Source organism: Canis lupus, chromosome 27, assembly GCF_003254725.2.
Source record: "Canis lupus dingo isolate Sandy chromosome 27, ASM325472v2, whole genome shotgun sequence".
Lineage (NCBI taxonomy): Eukaryota > Metazoa > Chordata > Mammalia > Carnivora > Canidae > Canis > Canis lupus.
Window position 1 is genome coordinate 34,031,694 of NC_064269.1, and position 13,348 is coordinate 34,045,041.

Here is a 13,348-nt window from a genome sequence, read left to right on the forward strand (position 1 = left end):
CGTGTGTGTGCCATGCTGTCCCCAAAGGACTGGCCTTGTGACATTCTAGCTCACTTAACACTACCAAGGTTAAACCTGATGGGATCTGTGATAATATATTTCCAAGTGTTTGAAAATCAGTTGAATTTCTGGGATTAAACTTTAGCCTTTTGTTTAGATCCTATAAAAAACTTTTGGAAACTTTGGTGGCATTCTTGAAACTGTTTTTTACCTTGCTGCTCTCTTCTCCCCAGAGAAAAGTTAAATCCTGTGAAAACAAATCCCATTACATTTGGAATCTTTATGTCACGAGATTTGTAAGCCTCAGTCCACGTGCCAGTAATTTCAAGTAGTATGGGATCTCATAAAATTCCAGCGCGTGCACACACACACACACACACACACACTTCCTCAGGGTTGGATGGTTGTGACAGGCTCTGATCTGCCCCACGTGGTGCTCTGCCTGCTGGGCCTGTCAGTCCTAGAGTCTCCTGACTCCCAGCTTTGGGTGCTTTGTGCCACTCTGGTGCCTCAGGATCAGGTCTGCTGTGAGAAGTTGGTGATGTGTATTTGAAGCCTAGTTTCAGTGGAGAGTAGCTGGACAGGGGAGATTTGCTATTCACCCTTGAGCAGCAGGATGAGGTTCACTCTTGATGATCCATGTGAGAAGTTTTTGATGTTTTCTTCCTCTAATCACATAAGCTTGAGCATTAAATCCATAACTAAATACTGCAAATTTGTTACTGTGATTTAAAAAATAACTAGTTCCAGACAGCCCGGGTGGCTCAGGGGTTTAGCACAGCCTTCAGCCCAGGGCCTGATCCTGGAGACCTGGGATCAAGTCCCATGTCGGGCTCCCTGCATGGAGCCTGCTTCTCCCTCTGCCTGTGTCTCTGCCTCTCTTTCTCTCTCTCTGTGTATCTCATAAATAGATAAAATCTTTAAAAAAATTAAAAATTAAAAATTAAAAAAAATAACTAGTTCCTTTTAAGTTGTGAAATTATGTACATTAAGCCCCTTTCATCTGTGAGAGAAATTTCTAGATGATACTTTTGGGACTTTGAGTAATTCCAAAACATTTTTGTTTTTCCTTCAAGATTCCAGATTTCCAGAAGTTTTCATCTTTAATTAGGATGTGTTCTTTGAAATGTCAGAATATAAATGGCTTACATAATTCACATCATAATACTCACAAACAAAATTCCCAGATTAGTCACCCCCACTGTTGTATTTCTAGGAAGCATTCAGTATCTCATTCAGTTTTTGCCTCTTTAAAAGATAACTTAAGGTTAATGTTCCTATTGCATGTCAAGTCATTCCAAAGATATTTGGCTCTAATTTCAGCTAAAAGTGCAATTTCAGGATCTATTTAGAGGGGAGCTCATCACAATGTCTGTTAGGGGGCGTATAGAAAAGAGAAGATGAATAACTTTGCCCCAGTTCACTTTGTTCTTTCATGGGAGATATTGGGGTCATCCTGCCACTTAATTCAGACAGAAGGAATTTATTACCATGTTCCCCAATTCGGTTAAGCACATCCAAATACATACTATAATTTATTTGTAGTATCTGAAAATATTTATTATACTATTTAGTGTGAGCCAAGTATTTCACTTGCTCGGCCCTACTTACTAGGGGCCACCGTCCTTCCCACCCCTCCAACCCCCAGGTAATTAAGGGCGAACCCTCCTGCTGCTACTTGGAGCCCAGTGCACACTCACTGCCCTGGTTGGTCACAGCCTAGTGCGCAGCGTGAACACTACCCTCGTGCCAGGGCTTAATAACTTACAGGCTTGTGGGGGTTGTTTCTTTTTACTATTTAGATAAATTTCAGTAAGTTTCTGGGTTTGTTGGAAGGACCACAGTTTTCATGGAGTTTTGTCTTTATTTTTCGTTGAGCTCAGGTTGCCTGCTTGCTGTGGGCCACTCTCAAGGGTCTGGTCCCAGCTGGCTGCTTCCGCGGGCACTCACCCTCCTCACCATACCCTGGGCTCCTGCCCCGCCTCTTGAGTTGTCATGTAAGCCCTACAGGGAGGTGATCAAGGGCATGTACTTTGGAGCCAGACTGTATTTGAGTCTTGCCTTCCCTTGGTTACTAGTTAAGTGATTTGGGGTAAGTTCCTCAGTTTCCTAAAGTGGAAACTGAAGATAATGTATCTACCTGGAAGGGATGTTGTGAGGATTAAAATAGATCGTGGATGTAGGCTACCCTGCAAAGTGCCTAACTCCTAACTGGCTCGTACTAAATAGTAGCAATTTTACATATTATCATCTGAGAAGTTCTTTGGGTTTCATTCTTAGAGCTGTACTCTGTAAGCTCAATTATTGCTGCTTCATTTTTTAGCCTTTATAACTTCTCATCCTCACTGCCCCCCCCTTACCCTTTTCATTTGTTATCCTCTGCCCTGCTTTGACCTATATTTCTATTCCTGAACTGCTGCAGTGGCAGCCTGCTTTTCTTCTTTCCAGTTGTCACCGTCGGTGCTTTTGCTGGCCCCTGTTCAGGAACCTGCAGCCCTTAGCCTGACATTCCCATACCCTCCAGTACCTGCTTCACCTTTGAAACCTTCTTTCTAGTAACCTCCCTGCCCCATGAAGCGTGTGCTGCAGCCATGGTGGACTGGGTATGAGGAACCCGTTCAGCCCCACTGTGCGGCCACCTCCCTTCTCCCTGCCAGCTCTGCATGTATGGAACTTCCTTTGCTTTAAGACAGTTCCACACTCATTTCTGCCAAGAAACATGTTCTGATGATCCCCAATCCATGTAATCACTTTTAAGTCAGATTTTTAAAAAATATTTATTTATTTGAGGGAGGGAGGGAGGGAAAGAGAGAGCAAGCACACATGTGAGCACCAGGGGGTGGGAGGGTTGGGGGTGGTGGTGAGAATCCCAAGCAGAGGAGAGAATCCCCTCCAAGCTCTGAGCCTGATGTGGGGCTCCATCCCCTAACTCTGAGATTTGCCTAAGCTGAAATCAAGAGTTGGATGCTTAACTGACTGAGCCACCCAGGTACACCTCAGTCAGATTTCTAAAACATCCTCAAAAGTGTCATGATTATAAAAGCAATATAAGTACAATGCAGAATATTTGAAAAACAGAGAAAAGGAAACCTATAATCTCAATATTCTAACACAATCCGTTATTGTCATCGTTTTATCTCCTTCTAACCTTCCTTCTTTTCACGTTTTTTTTTTTTTTTTTTAATAAAGATTGCTTTTTTAAGGTATGTATTAGCCAGACACTATTTACTGGGTGCATAATGTGTCCAGTGTGAAGCCCTCTGAGGTAATTAGAAGCGAGATTCTTCTAGGTCTCTGTAGTCTTGAGATAACTATTTGAAAGTTTGAGGGTGGTTCAGTCATTAAGTCATGGTCTCAGGCTCATGACATTGAGCCCCAAGGCAAGCTCTGTGCTGTGCGTCATACAGCTTGGGTGTGCTTGAGATTCTCTCTCCCCTCTCCCAATGTCCCACCTCTCACACATCCTCTCCCTTAAGCCCCCCCCCCACTTGAGTGCACACACACTCTAAATAAATAAAAAAATAAAATAAAAAATTGAAACCCAGCCTGCTTCCAATAAGATTTTAAAGGAGCTTACAGTATGAGACTAGGATCAGAAGATAACACACAGTCACACACATACATGTTAAAACAGGATCAGAGGGCAAGAACCAAGTAATATGGGACTAGGAAAGGTACAGTAAAATCTGAACTAGTTACCTAGTTGGCATTGAGTGAAAGTCTCAGCTTTGAGCTTCATAGCAGCCTAGGCAAAAGAGGAAATAGTAAGATTAGTATAAGAATTTTAACATAAGATTTGGTAAACTTGATGGCATCAGCGAAAGTGAAAGCAAAAAGGGAATAGGTTAGCTCCATGGCAGCAGTTTGTGGCTAAGCACACACGTAATTGTTTAGAATTGAGGCTAAAATGTTAGTAGCTGCCATGGGATAATTTCATTTACTCCTACAACTGGGCTTTTAAAGCCCCTCAGCGGTGAGAGATGATAACACTGCTGGGTTGAATGTTCTTGATCCTAAGTGTCCGAAAGTCCTACCACGTTATGCAGAATATACATGATGCAGTCAGTAACTCCTGGATATCCAGGGAAGGTTCAAGTTCCCTTGATCCTCGTTAAAGTGAGCTGCTAAACCTGATTCACAGCAAATACGAGGTTTTCTTCTTAAAATCAGCAAATAAAGGTGAGCCAGTTTATGACATACAGATAGGACACTATAGGAAAATAGGTTTTAAAGGTAGTTTGACCTGGTATCTTTTTGCATTGCAAAGTGATATGGTGATGTCTTTCTCCCTCCTTACTCTCCTGCTTTTTAAATTAGTAATGTATGTCACAGGTGTTTGAAATGAGAAGATATTTTTTAAAACTTTAACACTTCATATGTAGCAAATCATTATACTGTATACCTGAAATACAATGTAATAGGTCAGTTATATATCAAAACTGAAAATTATCTCTTAAAATTGCAAAGTTTAGTATCTTTTACATAACTAGAATAAAGCTGCAGTATCAGACAACATGGGCAAACAAAATATTAGCCAAATCTTAGGATTTGGGGTGTTATTTTCTTTATGCTTCTCTGTATTCCGAAATCTTCTAAGCTAAACAAGTATAATCACGGGTGCCTGGGTGGTTCAGTGGTTGAGCCTCTGCCTTTGGCTCAGATCGTGATCCCAGGGTCCTGGGATCAAGTCCCACATGGGGTTCCCCACAGGGAGCCTGCTTCTCAACTCTGCCTGTGTCCTGCCTCCCTCTCTCATGAATACATAAAATTAAAAAAAACAACAACACAAAAAAACAAGTAGAATCATGTCATCACAATGTAGGATTTATACTCAGGGGAAGTTGTTGAGAAAACAGTGTAAAAAAACCAGAAATGTCCTGAGTAAGAGATGATTTTGAGTTAGGGACTAATGGCCTACTTACACGTTTGGACCTTCATTGTCCTGTATGTAAATGGTGGGGAAGTGATCTTCCCTCACCTCCCTAAGAAACTGTCAAAAGGAACGATATGTGAGGAGATGAGATTTACTCAGTTATCAGATAAAAGAGGTATGTGGCAACAAGATCTCAAGATTGAACACAGTCGTCCTCAGTGACCCTTGTTGAATTTGACTCCTGCAGAGAAAGCCAAGGCTTCCAACGGCCGTGTGCTGGTGCACTGCTTAGCGGGCATCTCTCGCTCAGCCACCATCGCCATCGCCTACATCATGAAGAGGATGGACATGTCCTTAGATGAAGCTTACAGGTGAGAGCCGGAGCGTGTCTTGTGTGCGGGCTTTTCATCTGACCTGAAGCACGGAGGGAGATGAGGGTGGGTAACCAAATTCAAGCAGATCGGGCCTATTTTAGTTACATGCTTTACAGGTGGCTGGATTTTTAAATGGTTTTTCAAAGACTAGAGAAGAATGCACTTTTACAAGTGAGCATGAATTCCCTTCGAACATGTCAGATTCATCCTCAGCTACTTTTTAGCTTTCAGGAACAACAAATCTAAGCAGTTGTCCATCCTGTCAAGTGAGTTTATACCTTTTCCTAATAGGGAAAGTACACATGAAGAAGCTGTAACAGAATACACATCGCAGATTTCATCCTTCTGCTTCAAACTCTGTGCCTCTGTCCCTCTGTCTGAGGGAGAGGCCGAGGTATAAGACCCAGTAGTTGTCAGAATCCGGTCACTGAGGAAAGTTGCCTCCATTCTAGAGTTGCCCGGATTCTGCGTTGTGACTGGATCGCCCTCCGCAGCCCAGGGCAGAGGGGAGGGCAGGCAGGTGACAGGAGCACACAGGACTTGAGTGTGCTTCGTGGGTGGACCAGAGGCCCCCACATGCGTGGTGCGTACAGGTGGTTAGTTTTCATGTGAAAGAAAGCCAGTAAATACAGGTGCAGGAAGCAGGCCTGTTTTAACAGTTGGACTGTTTTCTCAAATTGGAAAATCTGGAAGAGGGCAGCCCCAGTGGCACAGCGGTTTAGTGCCACCTGCGGCCTGTGATCCTGGAGACCCAGGATCAAGTCCCACGTCGGGCTCCCTGCATGAAGCCTGCTTCTCCCTCTGCCTGTGTCTCTGCCTCTCTCTCTCTGTCTGTGTGTATCTCTATGAATAAATAAGTAAATAAAATCTTAAAAAAAAAAAAAAGGAAAATCTGGAAGAAGAAATAAGCTACCTGAGCAGCTTCTCATCTGAGGAATGAGCCTGGAGGAGCAGGGTCCTGCCTTTGCTTCAGTTCCCTCGTCCTCCACTCAGGCTTTTCTTCCTCTGGGCTTCTGGCACCACATAGAAACCAGGAGAAGGGCAGCCCCGGTGGCGCAGTGGTTTAGCACCACCTGCAGCCCAGGGCGTGATCCTGGGGACCCCGGATCGAGTCCCACGTCGGGCTCTCTGCGTGGAGCCTGCTTCTCCCTCTGCCTGTGTCTCTGCTACTCTCTCTCTCTGCATCTCTATGAATGAATGAATGAATGAATGAATGAATGAATGAATAAATAAATAAATAAATAAATAAATAAATAAATAAATAAATAAATAAGAAACCAGGAGAAAAGGCACTCTTAGGTCACGTTACAAGGTCTTATGAGGACTCTGCGTTTATACTTGTTTCTGGCTTTGTTCACTTGCTTTAGGTGACTTGATTTCCAAGGAGTTTGTCATTTTTCTATTTCCATATTCAAATACGAATCTTCAGTGTAGTTTCACTCCTGCATCTTGTACGGAGTGAAGGTCAGAAGCCACTGAAGAATTTGTTTACTGTCTCTAAGAGTCTGTGTTTGCACAATTAAACATAAGAGCTGTTTAGTACTGGTTTTTACCGCTCAATGATTCTTTTTTAACACAGTGGTTACAAAAATGGACCTAGACATGAGGCTTGGCTTTCAGTGACTTCGGGCACATCACATAAGGACTTTGTGTCCTTGTGTGATGGGGTTAATACAGCAACTTGACATGGGGAGTTTTGGGGACTGAATGAGATAATACTGTGGCTAATGCATTAGCCCAGTGCTTAGCACACACAGGCCACTGAGAGCTGGTTGTTCTTTCCTGTTGAATACTAAGAGAAGGAGCTCAGGTGTGTGCTTGGTGCTCTGGCCATCTGCTATCCACTTTTCTGGTCGTTAATTAATACATGAAATGTGCTGAGGAAGTGACTGGGGGGAGTTAGAAGATGTGATACTGGGGAACTGAAGCTGGAGAGTGACCGTTCCCCTGGACTCCCAGCGGTGGCACCAGCATGGGGGTGCGGGGGCTAGGCCCCAGCAGTGAGGACAGAACCCTCGCTTGTCAGTTGCATTGGAAACTTTGGGTCCTTGAAAATAAGAAGGCTAAAACTAGAGCTTTTAGGGCCTGGGCCCTGTCTTTCTAGCATTCTCCAGGGACATGTTGTATGTCTCCCTAAACTTTCAAACCAGTCCTCTTCCATAGGTATTTGGGAGGCTCTAATAATTCTCTGTCATATTTGTTCACTTAATATATTTTATTTTCATACTGTTCTTAAGATAAATTGTAGTTGCAAAATTCAGGATTTCTGTTTCTTTCCTCTCTTCATAGATTTGTGAAAGAAAAAAGACCTACCATATCTCCAAACTTCAATTTTCTGGGCCAACTCCTAGACTATGAGAAGAAGATTAAGAACCAGACTGGCACATCAGGGCCAAAGAGCAAACTCAAGCTGCTGCACCTGGAGAAGCCAAATGACCCTGTCCCTGCGGTCTCCGAGGGTGGACAGAAGGGCGAGATGTGCCTCGGTCCACCCTGTGCCAACTCTGCTACCTCAGAGGCGGCAGGCCAAAGGCCCATGCATGCTGCCAGCACACCCAGCACACAGCCCCCGCTGTTGGAGGACAGCTCTCTGGTCCAGGCGCTCAGTGGGCTCCACCTGCCCTCAGGCAAGCTGGAAGACAGCAGTAAGCTCAAGCGCTCCTTCTCTCTGGACATCAAATCTGTTTCATACTCGGCCAGTGTGGCGGCGTCCTTGCATGGCTTCTCCTCATCAGAAGACGCTCTTGAATACTACAAACCTTCCACGACTCTGGAGGGGACCAACAAGCTCTGTCAGTTCTCTCCCGTTGAGGAAGTATCAGAGCAGACCCCAGAAACCAGCCCAGATAAGGAGGAGGCCAACGTCCCCAAGAAGCCTCAGCCTGTCAGGCCCTCTGATAGCCAGAGCAAGCGATTACATGCAGTGAGAACCAGCAGTGGCAGTGCTGGCCCACGGTCCCTCATCTCCCCGCTGCACCGGAGTGGGAGCGTAGAGGACAACTGCCATACCAACTTCCTTTTTGGCCTCTCCACCAGCCAGCAGCACCTCGCCAAGTCTGCCGCTGGGCTGGGCCTCAAGGGCTGGCATTCGGATATCTTGGCTCCGCAGACCTCCACCCCTTCCCTGACCAATAGCTGGTATTTTGCCACAGAGTCCTCTCACTTCTACTCTGCCTCGGCCGTCTACGGAGGCAGTGCCAGTTACTCTGCCTACAGCTGTAGCCAGCTGCCCACCTGTAGTGACCAGGTCTACTCTGTGCGCAGGCGGCAGAAGCCAAGTGACAGAGCTGACTCGCGGCGGAGCTGGCATGAAGAGAGCCCCTTTGAAAAGCAGTTTAAACGCCGAAGCTGCCAGATGGAATTTGGAGAGGGCATCATGTCGGAGAACAGGTCTCGGGAAGAACTGGGGAAGGTGGGCAGCCAGTCTAGCTTTTCAGGCAGCATGGAAATTATTGAGGTCTCCTGAGAAGAGACACACTTGTGACTTCTGTTGACAATGTTTTTCTTGTTCACAAAAAAAAAAAAAAAAAAAAAAAAAATTCCCTGTAAATCTGAAATATATATATATGTACATACATATATATTTTTGGAGAATGGAGCTATGGTGTAAAAGCAAAAGATGGATCAACACAGTTCTCTCAACATCTGTACTTGAGAGATCAGCTAATATTTCTCTCAACAAAAGTGGAAGGGCAGATTGCTAGATATCCTGCTAGACAGATGAAAAATTGTATGTGGTGAATTGCACATCCTCTTGTTCTTACCGAACCTGGTTTTATTTGGTGTTGGAGGACAAAATGCCCCACAGTTTCCATGTTGTGCTACAAGAGGTCTTGAGTGCTAGTCTGTCCAGCCCCTTCCGTGGTGCACCTTAGTGCTGAGACTGAGCCAGCTCGTGGGTTGGGCGGGGAGACCCCATTAGACACACAGCCTCGTGGTAAACGCAAGGGAAATGACCACACCCAAAACGGATTCACACATTCGAGCTCAGCTGGCCGCCGAGTGATGCGGGCCCTATTCTGCTGCGCGGACCGTCAGGGGCCTTGCCCAGGCCTACTTTAGAGCAAACCCAGTACCTCAGACCAAAAGTCGGGGCTTTTACCACTACCAAGTCTGGTAGCCTTTCTTCTAGGCGTCGTGAATAGGTAGGTAGCTAGTCACACTTTTCAGACCAGTTCACACCGTCTCTGCACAAATTCCCAGTTGGGCCTGGATGGAGGTAGTTAAGTTTTTCTTCTTCTCAGCTTGATGAAGAGGGCAAACCATCTAGGATTCAATTCAACAGCCAGTGATGTGTAGCATAGGTCGGGAGGCTAACCAAGTCTACCTCCCTCCGCGTAAATCAAAGAATTGTTCAAAATGGGGTGGTTAATCCTTTAAATAAAGATTTACTTGGTTTAAGCCAGATGTGAATTTTTTCGGGTTGGTAGCAGAACAGCAGCACCATCAAGTTCTCAGCCAAAGTCGATTTTTCCCATTTCAGTTTCTTTGCACAGATACATTTTGTAAAAACCTAACAGTTAGGTAGACTTTTATAGGAAACTACCAAGAGGGAGAAAAACTCTGGAAAGATTAAAGAAGTAAAATTGCTAAGGAGAAAAGGAAACTCCTTTTTCTCCATGGTTTTATTCCCCTGAGCATGTGATGAAGGGGGGTGGGGGGGGGAGTTCTGTAATTTCCTTAGACTTTCCAATTTACTAACAGGGCTGAGAGGCTAGTTACATGAGGAGTGTTCAGAATAAGAATGTTCAGAATAAAACAGTGGAGGAAGGTGAGGGGGGAAGGTGGTTAGGTTTTGTTTCGTTGTGAGCAGAGTGGGAAGCCACAACCAAGCTGTTCTCAGAAACACTCCTTGGCATTTTTTTAGTAGAAGGGACACAGCAAAATGGGGCGGGACCAAGGTGGTCTCTCGTTTCTGACCTACAATCACTATATGGAATCAATCCTGGCAGCTGAAAATAGGAATTGATTGGAACAAGTACACAAGTGATTAGTACATATCTGCTTTGAAACTTCCTGGCTTGAGTCTTGTCAGCTACAGTAGGGTCCTCTTTTTAAAGCCTTAATTCACGTCAGCAGCTTTTTTTTGAGGGGGGGGGCGGGTATTGTCATTGTTCTTTACTGTAAGTGTAGCTAGTTGCTGACTCATATCTCAGGTTTTTCTGTGTTCAACAAATGGATAGTCCTTCGGCAAGGATGCGACTTCATGTTTCCCGTGATGACTGCTGAAACCAGCACAGGATGAGTGACGTGATTCAGAATGGATTTGCTCATGCTGATTCCAAGCATCGCGTAACATAACTGGTTGTATGTACACCAGTAACGTGCTGCGATCCGGGTGTGAGGTGAAGGCAGGAAGAAAGTACACCGCTTAGGGAGCTCGGTGTTACTCTATTGAAAAAGTGGTGTTAGAATGATCTGAGTTAGTTTTTCTACATAAGTTTAAATTTGGGATGAACTCAGACTTTCGCCAAGTTTTCACAGTAATTTTTTGATGTGTTATGCAGACATCAGATGTGAAGAGCTCACGTCTTCCAGGGGCTGGTCACAACAATGTAATATTTTTAAGAAATGAAAGCAATAGCTCCAGAGTTAAGTATGTCGCAGGAGGGTTGGGGGACATCCAGTATTCGGGATTTCTCCCGGCCATGGTTCCTTCCTTCCTGTGACTGTGAGGTAGTCCTGCATGACCACTTGGTCTCTGATTGCGAACGTCACATCATCAGTTCTTGGGATCGAGACGGCTGTGGCTGGGTGGCAAGTGCTGGCACTGCTGGGGTGGGGCGGCTGGCTCCCTTCAGTTCCGAGTCCTAGGGGAAGCCCTGGAGTGTACCAGAAGGATACAGAACGGTGATTTCTAAAGAGCAAGACTAGATTTCTATGTGAGAAATGCTGGACAACGATTTAGGACATTTGTAAAGTGAGGTGGACAGACTGTATAAATGTTTAATATGAATATAGCATTCTTTTGGAGTAAGATGCTATTGAATGGTTAAATCGTGCATTTCTCATTTTGATGTTCTTGTATGTTAATATGAAATAAAATCAAAACTGGTACCTGTTTATACATAAATATGAGAAAGGACCTCTCCTTGCAACTATAAACTTGGGAGAGCAGCATCCGAGTTGTAGGAGGTGGTGGTGGTGGAACGGGTCCTGCTGTCCTCACGTCACAGAGGACTTAGGCCAGAGTAAGGTGCTGAGGGCAGCAGATACAGTGTGTGCTCCATCAATCACACGAAACACCGGATCCTTAGCCAGCAGGTCAGTGCGGGCCTTCGTGCTTAAGTGCGTCTACCAAATGCACACTACAGTACAGAACCTGGGCACGTACGTGGGACTACTCGCTGACTGACCGAATGGAGAATAAGTGCAGGGTAGGAAGGAGGAAGACCAGAGGCACATTCATGGTGCATCATGATGGAATATGTAAATGGCTTCAGAATTCTTACAGGAAAAGTGGGGTGGGCAGTCCTTGTTCTCGTCCCTGCCACGTACATCTTGATGACCTCTCTGCTTATAAATGACACTGCACGGGACAACTTAGGAGACTAGTAGCTTAGTCTCATCAAAGAATTTTATGCATCAGGAATAAAGTTTTTACCTTCATAAATAAATATGCTTCATAATAAAGCATATTACCTTGGAATGACGAGAGAATCATTGAGGGTGTCATTTAAATCGGTTGGGACAGGTTTCTGAGTAGAAGTTAAATTTTAAAAATTTAAAGGCAAGAAGGATTGTACTGGGTGAGCAAAGACTGGAGGAGCTGCCTTGGCCAGGATTTTGCAAAGAATGGGAGGCGCGCAGGAGATGGAAGTTTAAAGGGGTGTCGAATCTTCCAGCTTCCGGAGATGGATGGGGTGGTGTGTGGGAGCAGGTGTGTCAGGGAGAGGCTTCAGATGAGAGGGTGCAGATCTTGGGAAGCCCCGAAGGTCATGCCAGTTACAATTGAAGTGCACAGGTTTGGGGGTCTCAGCAGTCGGGGCAGGCTAGTGTCAGAGGACTAGTTTGGGTCTGACAAGGAAAATTAGCACAGGGCTCAGGCTAAGGGGAGGTGAGGAAGGCAGGAGCGGCCAGGGGGGCTGTGCTGCGATTAGGGGACTGGAACTTTTTGCCCTCAAAGCCTTCGCTGTCATTTTAAATACTGTCTGGTTATGCTTTCTGACACCACGCAGAGATGTTTTAGATCTAGTAAAATTTGTCTAGGTGCTGTTCTCTGAACTTACTCCCCTGTATCTATAAATGGAAGAGGGAAGTGAGTTATTTCTAGCATTCCGTGGGGCCCATTCATCCTCGTACCGCATAATTATCCTCGGTTAGATCTTTAAGGTAATTGCAAAAGCAACTGGGAAATTACATCACTGTCTTGGCAGATGTTTACAAGTCAATCCTGTTGCTGCGGTGTCTGTGCCCCGGCGTCCAGTCAGGTTTATGTAAAACCCAGTTCCAACCCTTTAGCTCCAGCTGGGCCCCCAGGAACTGCAGACCGTGACCTCGCAGGAGCGTGTGGCGGGCACAGGGCCCGGCTGGCGGAGGGCGGAGGGCGGAGGGCGAGCCCCGCTATGCCCTGGGCGCTCTCTGCTCAAGGGAGTCGCGATGGTTTCAAAGGCTCAAGTTCAAGTGCTTGGTGCACCAACGCTTTGAGCGTGAATCCCGCTCACTGTGTAATAAAAACCAAGGCGAGTGGTAGGACTCTGCCTTGGCTGGTGAAGAAGTCGGAGTCTGAATCCCATCAGGTCTCACATGGACACGGATAACCCAGCACAACGCTCCTCAGAGTAGGGGACGCCCAGGGGCCCGCCACGGGGGGGGGGGGGGGGGGGGGGCTGGTTGGACTAGTAAGCAACTAGGTCTAGTTGCCACAGATTTCGAGATTTGGTTTGAGGCGGGTGAGTGATGAAGTTACCTGGTCCCCCTCCCCTCTGTAGCGGGTCATTTGAAAGGGAGCCACGTGCCCGTGCGTGTGCAAGAAATTCCGTGCTCCTCACTATGAACGTGTGAACAGCGATGACCTCTCCGAGGGGCCACAGTAAGCTCCTAACGGAGGGCTGAGTGGGCAGGGGGGAGAGAAGCCAATTATTTCTCTTGGCGTTAAAAA

At 45.8% G+C, this 13,348-nt stretch overlaps 1 protein-coding gene across 2 annotated transcripts in view; it reads left to right on the top strand.

The window, feature by feature from the left end:
- The window catches only part of DUSP16 (dual specificity phosphatase 16), an 82,712-nt gene extending 73,064 nt beyond the window's left edge, over positions 1–9,648 (top strand). For both annotated transcript variants that reach the window (XM_035707035.2, XM_049102395.1), the window contains 2 exons: positions 5,121–5,244; positions 7,537–9,648. In XM_035707035.2, coding sequence (XP_035562928.1) covers positions 5,121–5,244; positions 7,537–8,713 — 1,301 coding nt within the window. In that variant the 3' untranslated portion in view covers positions 8,714–9,648. The remainder of the gene's footprint in view (positions 1–5,120; positions 5,245–7,536) is intronic.
- Positions 9,649–13,348: the final 3,700 nt, after the last annotated feature.